General features: G+C 64.6%; 2 protein-coding genes across 13 annotated transcripts; both read left to right on the top strand.

Annotated features, from left to right (window-relative positions):
* Window positions 1-638: 638 nt before the first annotated feature.
* Window positions 639-9,166, top strand: PORCN (porcupine O-acyltransferase). Of its 10 annotated transcripts, none has more exons than XM_075918609.2 (15): window positions 643-766; window positions 2,229-2,436; window positions 2,988-3,180; window positions 3,515-3,558; window positions 3,732-3,913; window positions 4,223-4,353; window positions 4,693-4,710; window positions 5,512-5,526; window positions 5,640-5,765; window positions 5,865-5,965; window positions 6,822-6,898; window positions 6,976-7,039; window positions 7,344-7,429; window positions 7,567-7,677; window positions 8,194-9,166. In XM_075918609.2, exons 3-15 carry the CDS (start codon window positions 3,065-3,067, stop codon window positions 8,293-8,295), a joined length of 1,173 nt encoding a protein of 390 aa, XP_075774724.2. In that variant the 5' UTR covers window positions 643-766; window positions 2,229-2,436; window positions 2,988-3,064; the 3' UTR covers window positions 8,296-9,166. The 10 variants fall into 10 exon arrangements, with proteins under 10 accessions (XP_075774734.2, XP_075774724.2, XP_075774726.2 ...); XM_075918610.2 differs by having other exon boundaries at window positions 657-766; window positions 2,232-2,436; XM_075918613.2 differs by having other exon boundaries at window positions 660-766; window positions 2,285-2,429.
* Window positions 9,167-9,300: 134 nt separating this feature from the next.
* Window positions 9,301-15,351, top strand: LOC106732534 (organic solute transporter subunit alpha-like). 3 transcript variants are annotated; one of them, XM_075918630.2, is made up of 7 exons: window positions 9,301-9,423; window positions 9,779-9,930; window positions 10,537-10,610; window positions 11,742-11,897; window positions 13,099-13,210; window positions 14,137-14,389; window positions 14,491-15,351. In XM_075918630.2, the coding sequence occupies exons 2-7, from the start codon at window positions 9,856-9,858 to the stop codon at window positions 14,913-14,915; spliced, it is 1,095 nt and encodes a 364-aa protein (XP_075774745.2). In that variant the 5' UTR covers window positions 9,301-9,423; window positions 9,779-9,855; the 3' UTR covers window positions 14,916-15,351. The 3 variants fall into 3 exon arrangements, with proteins under 3 accessions (XP_075774745.2, XP_075774744.2, XP_075774743.2); XM_075918629.2 differs by lacking the exon at window positions 9,301-9,423 and adding an exon at window positions 9,474-9,622; XM_075918628.2 differs by lacking the exon at window positions 9,301-9,423 and having other exon boundaries at window positions 9,474-9,930.
* The last annotated feature ends 144 nt before the right edge of the window (window positions 15,352-15,495 follow it).

Below are 15,495 nucleotides of genomic sequence, written 5' to 3' on the forward strand. Positions count from 1 at the left end.
CCAGCTGAGCCCACCCTATGCAGTTTTATGTGCAGCTGTTTCCCAGTTGTTCCCACCCCAGAGTTGGCTGCATCTCAGCACCAACCCACGCTGTGCACTGTTGCATGTGGCTGTTCTCTGGCTGTCTCAAACTTTGTTTAATGCTAGCTAAGGTCGGATCAGGGCAAGGCGCGGGACTCCTGCGTTCCTTGCTGCCTTCACTCGGCGGTGGTCGCCCGAAAATCACTTTCTCAGCTACCGCATGGGCTCAGGGCACTGCCCTACCTCCCAGCAGGCCAGTGTCCAGTGACTGCGAGGGGCTCAGATACAGTAGCAATGGGGGGCAGAGACACCCCGCACCCCTAACCTACAAGACCCCACGTGCTGGCTCCCAGCCCACCCTGCCCTAGCCACTAGCCCCCGCTCCCCTTCCCTCCCCTCCCAGAGCTGGGGAGACAACCCAGGAGTCTAGACCCCCCCCAGCCCGCGTCCAGACTCCCAGCCGGCCCCTCTCTAACCACTAGACCGCGCTCCCCTCCCAGAGCTGGGGCGAGAACCCGGCCGTCCTGGTCCCCCCGCCCCCTGCAGACAAAGAGCGTCCATTGGCCAGCTTGATCGCCCGCCCCTTCCCATGCGGCTCCCCATTGGCCGAGCCAAGCCCTCGCCCCTTCCCATAGGAGGCTGCGCGGAGCCTCCAGCCCCCCCCAATTTAAAGGGGATCAGGGCCCCCTCCCCCAGGGGCGGAGCGCGGGACAGACGGACCCGCAGGGACAGGCCGCCTGCGAAGGTACCTGGGCTGCGGGGGGAGGGGCACAGCTCTGGAGGGCGCCCCTCCCCCTCCGCATCTGGGCTGCTGCAGCTGTGGGGGGAGGGGCATTCCAGCCACATCTGGACGCAGGGTGATGCAAAGGGGGGGCCGCTTGCCGGGGGGGGTTACAGGGCTGAACCCCCCCCCGTTCTCAGGCGGGGGTGATGAACGTTCCGCCCCCCCCCCCGCCGCCCGTCCGACCGGCCCGGGGCCACAGGAACCCTGGAAACCAGCCCGGCCGGCCGGCGTGCCGGGCTTTGGGGGGGCGGGCACGTGGGGAGAGATTGGGAGGTGCGGAGACAGACACGGGGTGCGTGGGCAGGGACACGGGGTGGTGCAGAATGGAGGGACTGAGGGGTGGGTGGATAGTGGGGGGTGGATGGAGAGTGGGGTGCGTGGGGGTGGATGGAGAAAGGGGTGTGTGGGGTGGATGGAGAGTGGGGTGTGCGTGGGGGTGGATGGAGAGAGGGCTGCATGTGGGGTGGATGGAGAGTGGGGTGGATGGGGGGGTGGATGGAGAAAGGGCTGCATGTGGGGTGGATGGAGAGTGGGGTGTGCGTGGGGGTAGATGGAGAGAGGGCTGCATGTGGGGTGGATGGAGAGTGGGGTGTGTGGGGGGGTGGATGGAGAAAGGGGTGCGTGTGGGGGGTGGGTGGATGCATGAGATGTGCATATGGAGCTAGTCTGATAGAGGGGTGTGCATGGCAGGATATGGGGATGGGTAGATGTGTGTGGGGAAGGGTAGATAGAGGAGGTGGAGGGGGATATATAGATAGGGTGGGGATAGACAGAGGGGGTGGGAGGAGATAGAGAGACACCAACTCCAGCCCCTGAGCTGAGGTAAGACCATTCACCCATCCATCCATCCCCACACCGACCCACCCGCCCACCCTCCATCCATCCATCCCCACACCCACTGTCTGTCCGTCCGTCCATCCATCCATCCATCCATCCCCACACCGACCCACCCTCCCTCCATCCATCCATCCCCACACCCACTGTCCATCCATCCATCCCCACACCCACTGTCCATCCATCCATCCATCCATCCCCACACCCACTGTCCATCCATCCATCCATCCATCCATCCATCCCCACACCCACTGTCCATCCATCCATCCATCCATCCCCACACCCACTGTCTGTCCGTCCGTCCGTCCATCCATCCATCCATCCCCACACCCACTGTCCATCCATCCATCCATCCATCCCCACACCCACTGTCCATCCATCCATCTATCCCCACACCCACTGTCCATCCATCCATCCATCCATCTCCACACCCACCCGCCATCCATCCGTGCACCCAGCATCTATCCATCCCCACGCCCACCGTCCTTCCATTCATCCATCCATCCCCACGCCCACCATCCGTCTGTCCATTCACCCACAAAGCCAGGCTGCCAGACATCTCCATGGGCTCCCTCTCTGCCCTCTCCAGCAGCTCCTGCCCATCCCGGTTCTCCTGGACGCCCCCACCGCTTCCGTCTCTTCCAGGACCCAGCCATGGCCACGTTCACCCGCCAGGAGTTCTACCAGCAGCTGCTGCAGGGCTGCATGGTCCCCACGGCCCAGCAGGGGCTGGAGCAGATCTGGCTGCTGCTGTTCCTCTGCCTGGCCTGCCGGCTGCTCTGGAGGCTGCGTAAGAGGTGGCAGGGCCGGAGGGAGGGGCTGGCAGGTCACTCGCAGGGCTGGTTGGATGGATGGACCGGTGGGGGTTCTCCGAGGGATAGAGAGTGGGTCTGTGGAGGGATGGACTGATGGAGCATTGGTTGGACTCTTGGGGGGGGGGTGCATGGTGGGTTGGATGGATGAAGGGCGGGTCGGGTGGGTGGTTGGATGGAGGTGGGACAGCTGGGTCGGGTGGGTGGAGGGATGGAGGCAGGTTGGATGGATGGAGGCAGGACAGCTGGGTCGGGTGGGTGGAGGCGGGTCAGGTGGGTGGTTGGATGGAGGCAGGTTGGATGGATGGAGGCAGGACAGCTGGGTCGGGTGGGTGGAGGCGGGTCAGGTGGGTGGTTGGATGGAGGCAGGTTGGATGGATGGAGGCAGGACAGCTGGGTCGGGTGGGTGGAGGCGGGTCAGGTGGGTGGTTGGATGGAGGCAGGACAGGTGCTTGGAGGCGGGTTGCTCGGGGAGACGCGGGGGGGCAGGAGAGTTTCATGAACGAGCCCCCCATAACCCTTCTCCCGCCCCACAGCTCTGCCGGGCTACGCCAAGCACCTCAGCACGGTGGGAAGTGGGTTCTTCGCCCTGCACCACTTCTTCCAGCTGCAGATGGTCTGGGTGGTGCTGCTGAGCCTGCTGTGCTACCTGGTGCTGTTCCTGTGCCGTCACTCGGCCCACCGGGGCATCTTCCTCTCCATCACCATCCTCATCTACCTCCTCATGGGGTGAGCTGGGGGCAGAGGGGTCCTTGTCTGCAGGCCCTGCAGGGGGAGGTGGGTGCCTGGCGGGGGGATGTGTGATGCACGGGGTGGAGGGACACATAGGGAGGGGACAGCCGGACCCATGGCGGGGGAGGCCCTGGAGCCAGGTGAGATCACGCATCGCCGCGAGGGGGGGTCTGGTGTGTGGGAGACGGAGGGGGAAGGAAGCCCCAGGAAGGGGTGCAGGGGTGTCTGGAGAAGGGAGCCAGCCATTGGCTGGGGGGGGGGGGCTGAGGAGAAGGGGAGCCCCCCACCCCCATCCGCTCTCTGATACCGTCTCCATCCCTCTGTCCGGCAGGGAGATGCACATGGTGGACACTGTGACGTGGCATAAAATGAGAGGTGAGACTGGCCTGGGGCACGGGGCCTTTCCCCTCTAGAGGGCACCAGCTCCACCGGGCCCCAGGGCGGGGGGGAGTGGGGGCTAGTGGTTAGAGCAGAGAGGCTGGGAGCCTGGACGCCTGGGTTCTCTGCCCTCTAGTCCCCACCCCCGTCTGCCCCTCTCTCATTGGCAGGGGCCCAGATGATTGTGGCGATGAAAGCCGTGTCCTTGGGCTTCGACCTGGACCGCGGGGAGCTCCCCGCCATCCCCTCGCCTGTGGAGTTCATGGGCTACCTCTACTTCGTGGGCACGGCCATATTCGGGCCCTGGGGCCGCTTCCGCGGCTACCTGCAGGCTGTGGAGAGCCGGGCCCTGGTGAGCGGCGGGGAACAGCGCCCCTGGTGGGCACACATGGAACTGCACGTGGGGCCTGTCCCCTCTAGGGGGCGCCGGCTCCGGTCCGGCTGGCTCGGGGGCCTGTCCCCTCCAGGGGGCGCCGGCTCTGGTCCGGCTGGCTCGGGGGCCTGTCCCCTCCAGGGGGCGCCGGCTCCGGTCCGGCTGGCTCGGGGGCCTGTCCCCTCCAGGGGGCGCCGGCTCCGGTCCAGCTGGCTCGGGGGTGGGGTCTGGCTGGCTCAGAGGGGTGGGAATTGGGGTGCACTGGGTAAGCCGCCCCTCTCCCTGCAGAGCCTCCCCTGGCTGCGGAAAGTGTCCCAGAGCCTCCTCCTCTCCGTCGTCTGCCTCCTGGTCTCCACCTGCGTGGCCCCCTACCTGTTCTCCTACTTCCTCCCGCTCTACGGTATCCGGCAGCTCAGGAAGTGAGTGTCCCCCCCCTCCCACCCTGGCGGCCTCCTGCTCCCACACGCCAGCCTCTCGGACCCCCCCCGCTGTGGCAGGGCCCTGCCAGAGTCCCCAAGACCCCAGCCGGGGAACCCCCCCCACCTCAGAGCCAGGGTTGGCTTCCAGCCCTCCTTGCCCCCGCTCTAACCACTAGCCCCCACTCCTCCTTCAGTTGTTCACCAGTCCCGTGATCCCCTCCAATGCCTGGCATCACCCCGTCTGCCCCCAGTCACACGCGGGAGTCGGTCTCCATCTCTCTCTCTGCTTTTTCCCTCCCTCTCTGCTCCCCTCCTCGCCTGGGATCCCGCCGGCCCCAGGAGGAAGCGAAAGGCCAGGTAATGTTGGCCTGGGCAGGCGCCGGGTGGGGGGTCGCTCGGGAGCTGCTGTGGGCTCACACGGCGGCTCCGGGGCTGAGCCGTTCTGCAGCTCCACTGAGCCGTGGCCGCCCCATGGCCCAGCGGTCTCGCTCCGGGCTCGCTTGCCCTCTGGCCGCGTGGCTGGCTCGTTGCCTCAGCGCATCGTTTGCCCCGGGCACTGAGGTCCTGGGTCTCTCACCAGGCTTCGTGGCTTGGCAGCCGTGGCTGCCCTCTCTCGCTCAGAGATACGTGGTTCTCATCTGTGGCCAGCTCCGCAGCCCAGTGCTAGCTCCCTGAGTCGCTCACTGTGTGGCCCCCTAAATTGCTCATGCTGTCTCGTTTTGGGGCTCGGGTGGCTTCACGGCCGGTTTATTCCGTGGCCAGCTCACTCCCTGGCTTGGTAGCCTGCTTGCTTTGAGGCTCGGTGGCCTGCTCAATTGGTGGTCAGCTCACTTGGTGGCATGCTCATTCCGTGGCTGGCTCGCTCCGTGGCTCAGTGGCCTGCTCGCTCCATGGCTCAGTGGTCGGCTTGCTCTGTGTCTCGGTGGCTTACTTGCTCTGTGGCTTGCTCGCTCCGTGGCTCAGTGACCAGCTCGCTCTGTGCTCAGCTCGCTCCGTGGCTTGCTCGCTCTGTGGCTCCGTGGCTGGCTCACTCTATGGCTCGGTGACCATCTCGCTCGCTCCCTGGCACCGTGATTATCCACGTACCTCACTGACACTTGTCAATTTCTTCTTCAATTTCCCGGCCTCTGACTCTCCCCTCCTGCCCACGCCACCCAGGGGTTTTGCAGTCAGGTGAGTGGGATGCCGGCCAGGGTGGGCCCAGGCCAGCAGGGGCCTCTGAGATGGGCCCAGCCTGCCCTAGGCAGGTCCCCGGGGCTTGACCCTGACCCACCTCCACCCCACAGGTGGCTCCGGGCCTACGAGAGCGCCGTCTCCTTCCACTTCAGCAACTACTTCGTGGGATTCCTCTCTGAGGCCACGGCCACGCTGGCTGGGGCGGGGTTCACCGAGGAGAAGGACAACCTCAAATGGTGAGTAGCAGGGGAGAGAAGCCAGGAATCCAGCCACTAGCCCCCACTGCCTCCCCAAGGCCCCAGGCAACCCTGACTGCTCTCGCTGTCTCCTGACAGGGACCTCACAGTGTCCCGCCCCTTGAATGTTGAGCTGCCCCGGTCGATGGTGGAGGTCGTCACCAGCTGGAACCTGCCCATGTCCAGTTGGCTCAACTCCTGTAAGGTCCACTAAGGGGGAGGGGTGCTGCGGGAAATGGGGCAGGAGCACTGGCAGGGGTGGCAGCTCCCAACTACTCCAGCCCCAGCCTCTTGCAGCAGGGGGCGCCGTGGGGAGCAGGGCGGGAGGGGAGGGGGGTGTCTCTCCCAGCAGGGGGCGCTGTGGGGAGCAGGATGTGGGGGGAAGGTCTCTCCCAGCAGGGGGCGCTGTGGGGAGCAGGATGGGGGAGGTCTCTCCTAGCAGGGGGTGCTGTGGGGAGCAGGATGGGGGAGGCCTCTCCCAGCAGGGGGCGCAGGACAGGGGAGGCCTCTCCCAGCAGGGGGTGCTGCGGGGAGCAGGATGGGGGAGGTCTCTCCCAGCAGGGGGTGCTGCGGGGAGCAGGGTGGGGGAGGTCTCTCCTAGCAGGGGGCGCTGTGGGGAGCAGGGTGGGGGAAGGCCTCTCCCAGCAGGGGGCGCTGTGGGGAGCAGGGTGGGGGAAGGTCTCTCCCAGCAGGGGGCGCTGTGGGGGAGCAGGATGGGGGAGGTCTCTCCTAGCAGGGGGCGCTGTGGGGAGCAGGATGGGGGAGGTCTCTCCTAGCAGGGGGTGCTGTGGGGCGCAGGACAGGGGAGGCCTCTCCCAGCAGGGGGCGCTGTGGGGAGCAGGATGGGGGAGGTCTCTCCTAGCAGGGGGTGCTGTGGGGCGCAGGACAGGGGAGGCCTCTCCCAGTAGGGGGCGCTGTGGGGAGCAGGATGGGGGAGGTCTCTCCTAGCAGGGGGTGCTGTGGGGCGCAGGACAGGGGAGGCCTCTCCCAGCAGGGGGCGCTGCGGGGGCTGGGGCACTTTGTGAGATTGACGTGCACACCCCGGTTTCCTTGCAGATGTCTTTAAGAACAGTCTCCAGCTGGGGACCTTCTCGGCTGTCATTGTCACGTACGCCGCCAGCGCCCTCCTGCATGTAAGTTTCAGGGGGAGGAATGGGGGACACCCCTGCCCCACTGGCCACTGGCTGATGTCTCCTCCCCACAACTCCAGGGTCTCAGCTTCCACCTGGCTGCTGTGCTGCTGTCTCTGGGATTCATCACCTACGTGGAGCATGGTAAGTTTCCCCAGTGCCCAGCTGGGCCCTTGAAGAGCTGGTGGCCATATGCCCCATAGTGCTCCCTGCCTGAGAGGGATTCTCCATCTGCCTCCAGAGGCTTTGTCTGACGACATGATCTAAGCGAAGGGGTAAATACGCACACACGTGCAGAGCAGGTCTCACCCCCTCCAGCACGGGTCAGCAGGGACACAAACAGCGCGGCGATGTGTGTCCTCTGCCCCGTACTGTCACATACGCCAAGGGGATTCTTCCCACTCGCCACGGCCAGTGTCCTGCTCTCACATCTTTCCCTTCTCCCAAGTTCTACGGAAGCGCCTCTCCGCCGTCTTAGACGCCTGCATCCTCTCCAAGCGCTGCCCACCCGGCTGTTCCCATCGCCATAACACGGTGAGCCTGGGTGCCGCCCCGAGCTCCTAGAGCAGGAGGGCTGGGAGCCAGGATTCCTGGGTTCTCTCTTTAGCCAGGAGGGGCGTGCAGGGAAGGTCGTGGTGGGGTCTCTAAGCTGGGGTCTCTCAACCCCACAGAATCTCTGGGTCCGGCTGCTGAACCTGCTTTTCGGCGCGCTGGCTGTCTTCCACCTGGCCTACCTGGGCTCGCTCTTCGACATCGACGCCGATGACACCCTAGAGGAACAGGTGGGGGGATGCCGTCTGACTGTACCCCAGTCTTCAGCATAAATAAGTGCCCTACCCGCCTGATCTCTGATTGGACATCAGTCGTCAGCAGATACAGGCGCCCTACCCTCCTGGGGTCCGGCTGTACCTCAGTCACCCCAGGAAACAGGTGGTCCTACCCAGTTAGAGTCCGGCTGTATCTCAGTCACCCTGACAACAGGGAGTCCAATTTCCTGATCTCTGACTATCTCGTTCATCCCAGCAAACAGGCGTTCACTACCTTAGTGAGGCCCAATGGTGCCTCAGTCACCCCAGGGAACAGGCATCCCCTGTCCAGATTTTTGATTGTACCTCAGTCCTTGCCTGGGTGGGATCCGACTATACCTCGTCACCACAGGGATAGTTATTTTCTACTGTCCTAACGTCTAGCTGTACCTGAGTCGCAAGTGGCCTAGCCCACTGGGCTCCGACTGCCCCCTATCGCTCCGGGACACAGGCGTTCCCTCCCCACAACTGTAGCATCTCTCTCCACTGCAGGGCTACGGCATGTCCTACACAGTCTATAAGTGGTCGGAGTTGAGCTGGGCCAGCCACTGGGTCACTTTTGGCTGCTGGGTCTTCTACCGTCTCATCGGCTGAGCTGGGTCGGGCCACACAGATGCCTGTGTGTGTGTGTGTCCTGGTGGGAGCTGACTGTGTCCCCCCAACCCCTACTGAGACCATCGGACACAACCTCAGCTGGATCAGAGCTGGCAAACTTCAGCTGGTGCATCTGACACCAGGGCGGAGGCAGGAGGGGTTGGGCATCAGGGACTGGGTGGGGGGAACCACAGTCCCTATCCCCTACCTAGTGGCCCACCTTTCTCCCCTCCCTGCATTGGAATGAACTGGATGACCAAGAACTTTGTGATGGTGGGAGAAATGGGATCCAGACCCATCTTATATTATAGGTGCAAAGAGTGGGAACAGACACCATAGAGACTGACCTCTTACTGCATCCTCCCTCCTCTATAATACGTCCTCGTCCTCTCTAGGAATTGGAGGACCAAGATCTCTATGGTCAGTTTGGATCCCACTTCTCCCACCATGTTGTAGGAGCTGGGTGAAAGAACAAACACCATGGAGAATGACTTCTGTCTCTGCATCTGTTCCCCTGCCTGCCACACGCACACCATGCCCTTGTCCTCTCTAGGAATTGGAGGACTGAGATCTCTCTGGTTGATTCAGCTCCCACTCATGCTGTTTCAGCAGAGAGAAAGGGCATACCCCAACCCCTGCCCAGAACTCTTCCCCATGCAACATCCCCCCTAGAGCCTGCAAGACCAGGAACTCTGTGAGTTTGTATGGCCAGAGTCACAGCACGCTGCTACCCCAATTGACCCTGCTCCCCACCGGCTCCCAAACCTGCCACGGGTGGGGGACAGGAAAGTACTGTACTTAGCTTTGGAAAAGGGTTGTTGGGTTTTTTTAAAAAATTGGATTTACCTGTGAAATAAATCATAAAACCGTATCTACTGCCTCCTGCTGGCTGGATTGCTTCATGAGCTACTGTGGCCTTCTCACTTCAGACTCAAGCCTTGTGAACGCCTTCCTGCTTTGGTAATTCCTTGTGGTTGATCATTTGCATTGGGAGAGTCGTGGGCTCTCCATCTAGTGGCAGACAGTTCCGCAGGCTGCGGTCCGTTCCATTCACAAGCGGAGGAAGCCGGACTTGGACCCCGTTACCTGGCGCTTGCACCTGGGCTGGGTCAATGATTGATTAATATGGTGACTAATGAGGATGGCTTCTTCCTTGGGTGGAGCTTGGGGGGGGGGGTGCTGGGGAAAGCCGGGAAAACCAGTGACAGAGAAACAAGGACAGGACAGGCTGTTCCTGGAGAGAGGGAGGGGCCGGCGGAAATGGCGCGACCCCAAAACTGCACCCTCCACAGCGGCCAGTTCCCCCTGTCCTCTGAGATCTTCCCAGGTGGGACCCAGGTGCCCGGGCCCCCAGAGACCCGAGAGGGAGGGAGCAGGTGGCTATGGGGGATGAATGGGGGGATCCCAGGGGAGGGAGAGGGGTCAGCCAGGGGGGAGCAGGAGCTCTGTGGGGCTCTGGCTCACCCCCCACCACCCTCCCCAGTCTTCCAGGCCCAGCTGTGGATTTTCCTCATTCCCACGGCCCTGGGCTTGGTGCAGCTGGGCCTGTTCCTGGAGCAGATGGGTTTCTTCCTGCGCCACCTCGGCACCTCCCTCAGGACCAGCCTCTCCCTCTGGATCCTGGGGGTCTACCCGGTAAGGCAGGAGAGAACCCAGGCGTCCGGGCTCCCAGCTCTAACCACTAGCCCCCACTCCCCTCCCAGAGCCCAGGGAGAGAACCCAGGTGTCCTGGGTCCCAGCTCCCCTGCCCCCGCCCACTCTAACCACTAGCCCCCACTCCCCTCCCAGAGCCCAGGGAGAGAACCCAGGTGTCCTGGGTCCCAGCTCCCCTGCCCCCGCCCACTCTAACCACTAGCCCCCATTCCCCTCCCAGAGCCCAGGGAGAGAACCCAGAGGTCCTGGCTCCCAGCTCCACCCTCCCCCCACTCTAACCACTAGGCACCACTCCTGTCCCAAAGCCTAGGGAGAGAACCCAGCAGTCCTGGCTCCCAGACGCCCCCCCCCCCCGCACTCTAACCACTAGCCCCACTCCCCTCCAAGAGCCAGGGAGAGAACCCAAGCATCTGGGCTCCCAACTCTAACCACTAGACCTCATTCCTGTCCCAGAGCCAGGGAGAGAACTGAGAAGTCCTGGCTCCCAGCCCTCTGCTGGTCCAACCACTAGCCCCCACTCCCCTCCAGAGCTGGGGAGGGAACCCAGGTGTCCCGACTCCCCAACCCTGTTCTCTGCTTTATCCCTAGGTGTTCAGCATCATGTCCCTCATTGGCATGTACATCCCCCGCTCCTCTTTCGTGTGTATCTTTGTTGCTAACATGTGAGTGACATGGGCAAAGGGGTGGGACTTAATGGAAAGGGGCAGGATTTAAGTGAAATGGAAGGGGCATCATTATCCATGGCTGTTCCCTGGCTGCCCCACCCCAGAGGTGGCTGCATCTCAGCCCCACGCGAGCCCTCCCTTGCTGTGTTCTGTGCGGCTGTTCCCTGGCTGCCCCACCCCAGAGGTGGCTGCATCTCAGCCCCACACGAGCCCTCCCTTGCTGCGTTCTGTGCGGCTGTTCCCTGGCTGCCCCGCCTCAGAGGTGGCTGCATCTCAGCCCCAGGCGAGCCCTCCCTTGCTGCGTTCTGTGCGGCTGTTCCCTGGCTGCCCCACCCAAGAGGTGGCTGCATCTCAGCCCCACGCGAGCCCTCCCTTGCTGCGTTCTGTGCGGCTGTTCCCTGGCTGCCCCGCCTCAGAGGTGGCTGCATCTCAGCCCCAGGCGAGCCCTCCCTTGCTGTGTTCTGTGCGGCTGTTCCCTGGCTGCCCTGCCCCAGAGGTGGCTGCATCTCAGCCCCAGGCGAGCCCTCCCTTGCTGTGTTCTGTGCGGCTGTTCCCTGGCTGCCCCACCCCAGAGGTGGCTGCATCTCAGCCCCAGGCGAGCCCTCCCTTGCTGCGTTCTGTGCGGCTGTTCCCTGGCTGCCCCACCCCAGAGGTGGCTGCATCTCAGCCCCAGGCGAGCCCTCCCTTGCTGTGTTCTGTGCGGCTGTTCCCTGGCTGCCCCGCCCCAGAGGTGGCTGCATCTCAGCCCCAGGCGAGCCCTCCCTTGCTGTGTTCTGTGCGGCTGTTCCCTGGCTGCCCCGCCCCAGAGGTGGCTGCATCTCAGCCCCAGGCGAGCCCTCCCTTGCTGTGTTCTGTGCGGCTGTTCCCTGGCTGCCCCGCCCCAGAGGTGGCTGCATCTCAGCCCCAGGCGAGCCCTCCCTTGCTGCGTTCTGTGCGGCTGTTCCCTGGCTGCCCCGCCCCAGAGGTGGCTGCATCTCAGCCCCAGGCGAGCCCTCCCTTGCTGTGTTCTGTGCGGCTGTTCCCTGGCTGCCCCGCCCCAGAGGTGGCTGCATCTCAGCCCCAGGCGAGCCCTCCCTTGCTGTGTTCTGTGCGGCTGTTCTCGAGTGGTTGCCTGCCCTGTCTCCGCAGCTACCACTCCATCACTCTGTGGAAATTCCTGGACTTGGTGACCGATTTCTTTGGGGGCTCGGCCCGCATGATCCAGCGCCTGCAGGGGCAGCACGTGGCCCCCAACCCCTTCCCCTGCTGCTGCTGCTGCTGCCTGCCCAACATTCCCACCAGCCGGTATGTGGCCGTCCCCGCGCGTGGCCAGCTCCTGACAGCGCCCCAGGCTGCAGCATCCAGCGCAGGGCCCCTGGCAGGTCCTGAGACCTCACTGAGCCCGGCTGAGGGCCAGTGGGCGCCAGGCAGACCTGGCATCCCTGACCCTGCACGGCCCTGCGTCCGGCCTGGGGTCCCTCTCTCGCCCCTCGTCCCTAGGCATGCATAGCCGAGGAGCCTGCCCCCTAGTCCAGCTCCCCCCTTCTCCCATGGCAACGCCCAACCTCGGTCCAGCCCCACGGCAACACCCAACCTCGGTCCAGCCCCATATCGCCACGGCAACGCCCAACCTCGGTCCAGCCCCACGTCGCCACGGCAACGCCCAACCTCGGCCCAGCCCCACGGCAACGCCCAACCTCGGCCCAGCCCCACGTCGCCACGGCAACGCCCAACCTCGGCCCAGCCCCACGTCGCCACGGCAACGCCCAACCTCGGCCCAGCCCCACGTCGCCACGGCAACGCCCAACCTCGGTCCAGCCCCATGGCAACGCCCAACCTCGGCCCAGCCCCACGTCGCCACATCAACGCCCAACCTCCGTCCGACCCCACAGCAACGCCCAACCTCGGCCCAGCCCCACCAGTCCACGTCAACGTCCAACCTCGGCCTGTCCCCCCGGCAACGCCCAATCCCACGTTGCCACAGCAACGCCCAACCTCGGCCCAGCCCCACCAGTCCACGTCAATGTCCAACCTCGGCCTGTCCCCCCGGCAACGCCCAATCCCATGTTGCCACAGCAACACCCAACCTCGGTCCAGCTCCTATAAATCCTGCCCAACGTCCAAGGGCGCAACCCACCTCAGCTCAGTGCCCAGGGCACCAGCCCATTTCCTACCCAGTCTGCTCTCCGGCAGTGCGGGGACGCCCTCTGGCCGGAGACACCGCTGGGCACCAGGGTCCCTCTCCGGCCCTGGAATCGGCTCAAAGGCCGTACCCAGGTAGCCCCCCTCGTGCTTCCTGCCAGCCTTGGCGCTCACTGTGGCCGAGATCCCCAGCCCGGTCCACCTCTGCCAGGGTCTCTTCCCACTGGCTGCCTCGCCCCCATCGGTTCTTGGCATCTCCGGGAGCAACACGGCCGGCGCACAGGACACTCCTTCTGCGTCATCCCCCCTTGGCCCCCCAAGAACCAAAGAGAAACCGAGGCACATCCCACCTTGTCACCCCCAGGTCCAACCTGCGCCGGATGACCCTGGCCGTGTACCAGCTGTCCCTCATCAGGACCATCCTCTTCTTCGTCGCCCTCATCCTCTGGACCGACGAGAAGTACGACTATGGCGATGTGAGTCACCCCGGCCCCATGTCCTCCTCTGCCCCTCGCCAGCCGGGGGGGCAGGCTTCTCCGCAGAGAGGGGAGCTCTTCCACCAGGGCAGGGAGTGCTGGGACCAGCACTGAGGTTGCTGTTAACCCCGAGTGTTGGCTGGGTTGGAGAATCCGTAATACACCCTGGGGCGCTGGGTCGAGGCCGGGCGTTACCCTGGGGCGCTGGGTCGAGGCCGGGCGTTACCCTGGGGCGCTGGGTCGAGGCCGGGCGTTACCCTGGGGCGCTGGGTCGAGGCCGGGCGTTACCCTGGGGCGCTGAGTCGAGGCCGGGCGTTACCCTGGGGCGCTGGGTCGAGGCCGGGCGTTACCCTTGGGCGCTGGGTCGAGGCCGGGCGTTACCCTGGGGCGCTGGGTCGAGGCCGGGCGTTACCCTTGGGTGCTGGATCGAGGCCAGGTACTACCCTTGGGCATTGGATGAGGCTGGGCGTTACCCTTGGGCGTTGGGTTGAAGGTTGGCATTACCCTTGGGTGCCGGGTCGAGGCTGGGCGCTACCCTTGGGCGTTGGGTTGAAGGTTGGCGCTACCCTTGGGCGCTGGGCTGGGCAGGGCGCTACCCTTGGGCGCTGGGCTGGGCAGGGCGCTACCCTTGGGCGCTGGGCTGGGCAGGGCGCTACCCTTGGGTGCCTCTGGTGGCTCTGCTGGTTGCTGGGCAGGGATGGGCGTAAGCCCGGGCCGTAGGGTTGGGCTGAGCGCGGGCATTCCCTCTGAGCACGGGGCGGGGTTGGCGCCGAGCTGAGTTCAGCGCGATCCTTGGGCAGGGGGTGGGGTTGGATTGAGGTTTTTGCGGTCCCCAGGCATAGGGCAGAAGTGGGGCATGACCCTGGGCATTCCCCCTGGGCCTGGCAGCCCGCCCACTGCCTTCTTCCGACCCACATCCTCCCCAGGTGAGCTTCACCAACCCCAACGCCTACATCAACGCCATCGTCGCCATCTCCACCTGGCTGTCCTTCTACGGCTACCTGCTCTTCTACCAGGCCGCCAGGCCGGCCCTGCCCGGCTACGGCCTGCGCTCCAAGTTCGTCTGCATCATCCTGGTCCTCATCGTCTGCAGCCTGCAGAGCGGCATCCTGGAGACCATGGGGGCTCTGGGCGCCATCCCCTGCCAGCCCCCGCTCTCGGCTGACACCCGCTCCCAGAGTGAGTTGGGGGGGAGGGGAGGGCCAAGGGGCTCCGGAGCGGGGGGTGGGGAGCCTGGCGCCGAGCCGGGCTGTGCTGTAACCTCCCCCTTCTCCCCCCAGTTATCTATTACTACTCCCTGGTGGTGGAGATGTTCCTCATCAGCCTCTTTGCCCGTTACTGTTTCCGACGGGTCGAGCTCCCGCTGGAGAACGCCCCAGACACCAAGAGCCAGGCCTCCCAGACGCAGCCGGCCCTCAGCGGCTCTGTGGAGGACGGCGTCTCCCTCCCGGGCCTTAACGCCTGCTACTCCCCCGACGCGAGCCTCTGCCGAATCGAGCACACGCCCTTGGACCGCTTCACTTTCAGCCCCAGCTTCCCCCGACCCGGAGGAGGACAGGGCCAGGCCTGGCCAGCTGGAACTCCTGCCGGGGCCCTCGAGATGGGAGAGCCGGGCCCCGGGGTCCCTGCCAATGGAGTTCCCCCCAGACAAGCTGACGCCGGAGCCCAGAATCAGCCTGGTGCCCCTGACGTAACTGTGGTATAAACAGGAACACACCCTGTATGGGGCAGGAAGCAAGCAGACAAAGGTTGTTAACCGGTGGAACTCCCTGCTACAGGATACAGTGGGAGGTGATGCTACCCGAGAGGATGGGAGGGGTGGGGACTGGCAGACCCCCCCAGAGAGAAAGGGGAGGAGGTAGGAGTTGGACAGCAAATGTTAAGTGCTGTTGTATAGTTGGGGAGGCCCAGGGAATCCTGGCCGGGGATGTGAACCTGCTGTGCCTCAGAAGGCCTCTCTGCCCACACCCACGCCCCGCGGCTGCTAAGTCTTTAAACAGGCACCCCCCAGAGGATGCACCAAAAGAGCCGTTCGGCGAGCGAGGGCAGGGGCGGGACGTCTGCGTTGTTTTATTTCTTAGTCTCATCTGGCGGCATCTAGTGGAAAGAAAGGAGGCTCCACTTTGGAGCAGGACTTGTCATTCTGCTGTGTTTGTACAGGGCCGTGCGCCGTGCAGGGTGGGCCGGAGCAGGGGTAAGAGCTCCGTACGGCACATAAGAAAGCAACGCCACGGCGGATGCTGTCACTCCAGCACCGGCTTCAAAAGGGGCTCGGGCCCCAAGGG

Source organism: Pelodiscus sinensis, chromosome 18 (genome assembly GCF_052426305.1).
Source record: "Pelodiscus sinensis isolate ZL-2025 chromosome 18, ASM5242630v1, whole genome shotgun sequence".
In the NCBI taxonomy this organism is placed as follows: Eukaryota; Metazoa; Chordata; order Testudines; family Trionychidae; genus Pelodiscus; species Pelodiscus sinensis.

Coding starts and splice junctions, on each gene's coding strand:
- PORCN (XM_075918613.2), top strand. CDS start 2,294: ATGGCCACGTTCACCCGCCAGGAGTTCTACCAGCAGCTGCTGCAGGGC. Junction 5,966..6,821: donor GTCCAGTTGGCTCAACTCCT/GTAAGGTCCACT, acceptor GTTTCCTTGCAG/ATGTCTTTAAGAACAGTCTC. Junction 6,899..6,975: donor CCGCCAGCGCCCTCCTGCAT/GTAAGTTTCAGG, acceptor CCACAACTCCAG/GGTCTCAGCTTCCACCTGGC.
- LOC106732534 (XM_075918628.2), top strand. CDS start 9,556: ATGGCGCGACCCCAAAACTGCACCCTCCACAGCGGCCAGTTCCCCCTG. Junction 9,931..10,536: donor GGATCCTGGGGGTCTACCCG/GTAAGGCAGGAG, acceptor CTTTATCCCTAG/GTGTTCAGCATCATGTCCCT. Junction 10,611..11,741: donor TGTATCTTTGTTGCTAACAT/GTGAGTGACATG, acceptor CTGTCTCCGCAG/CTACCACTCCATCACTCTGT.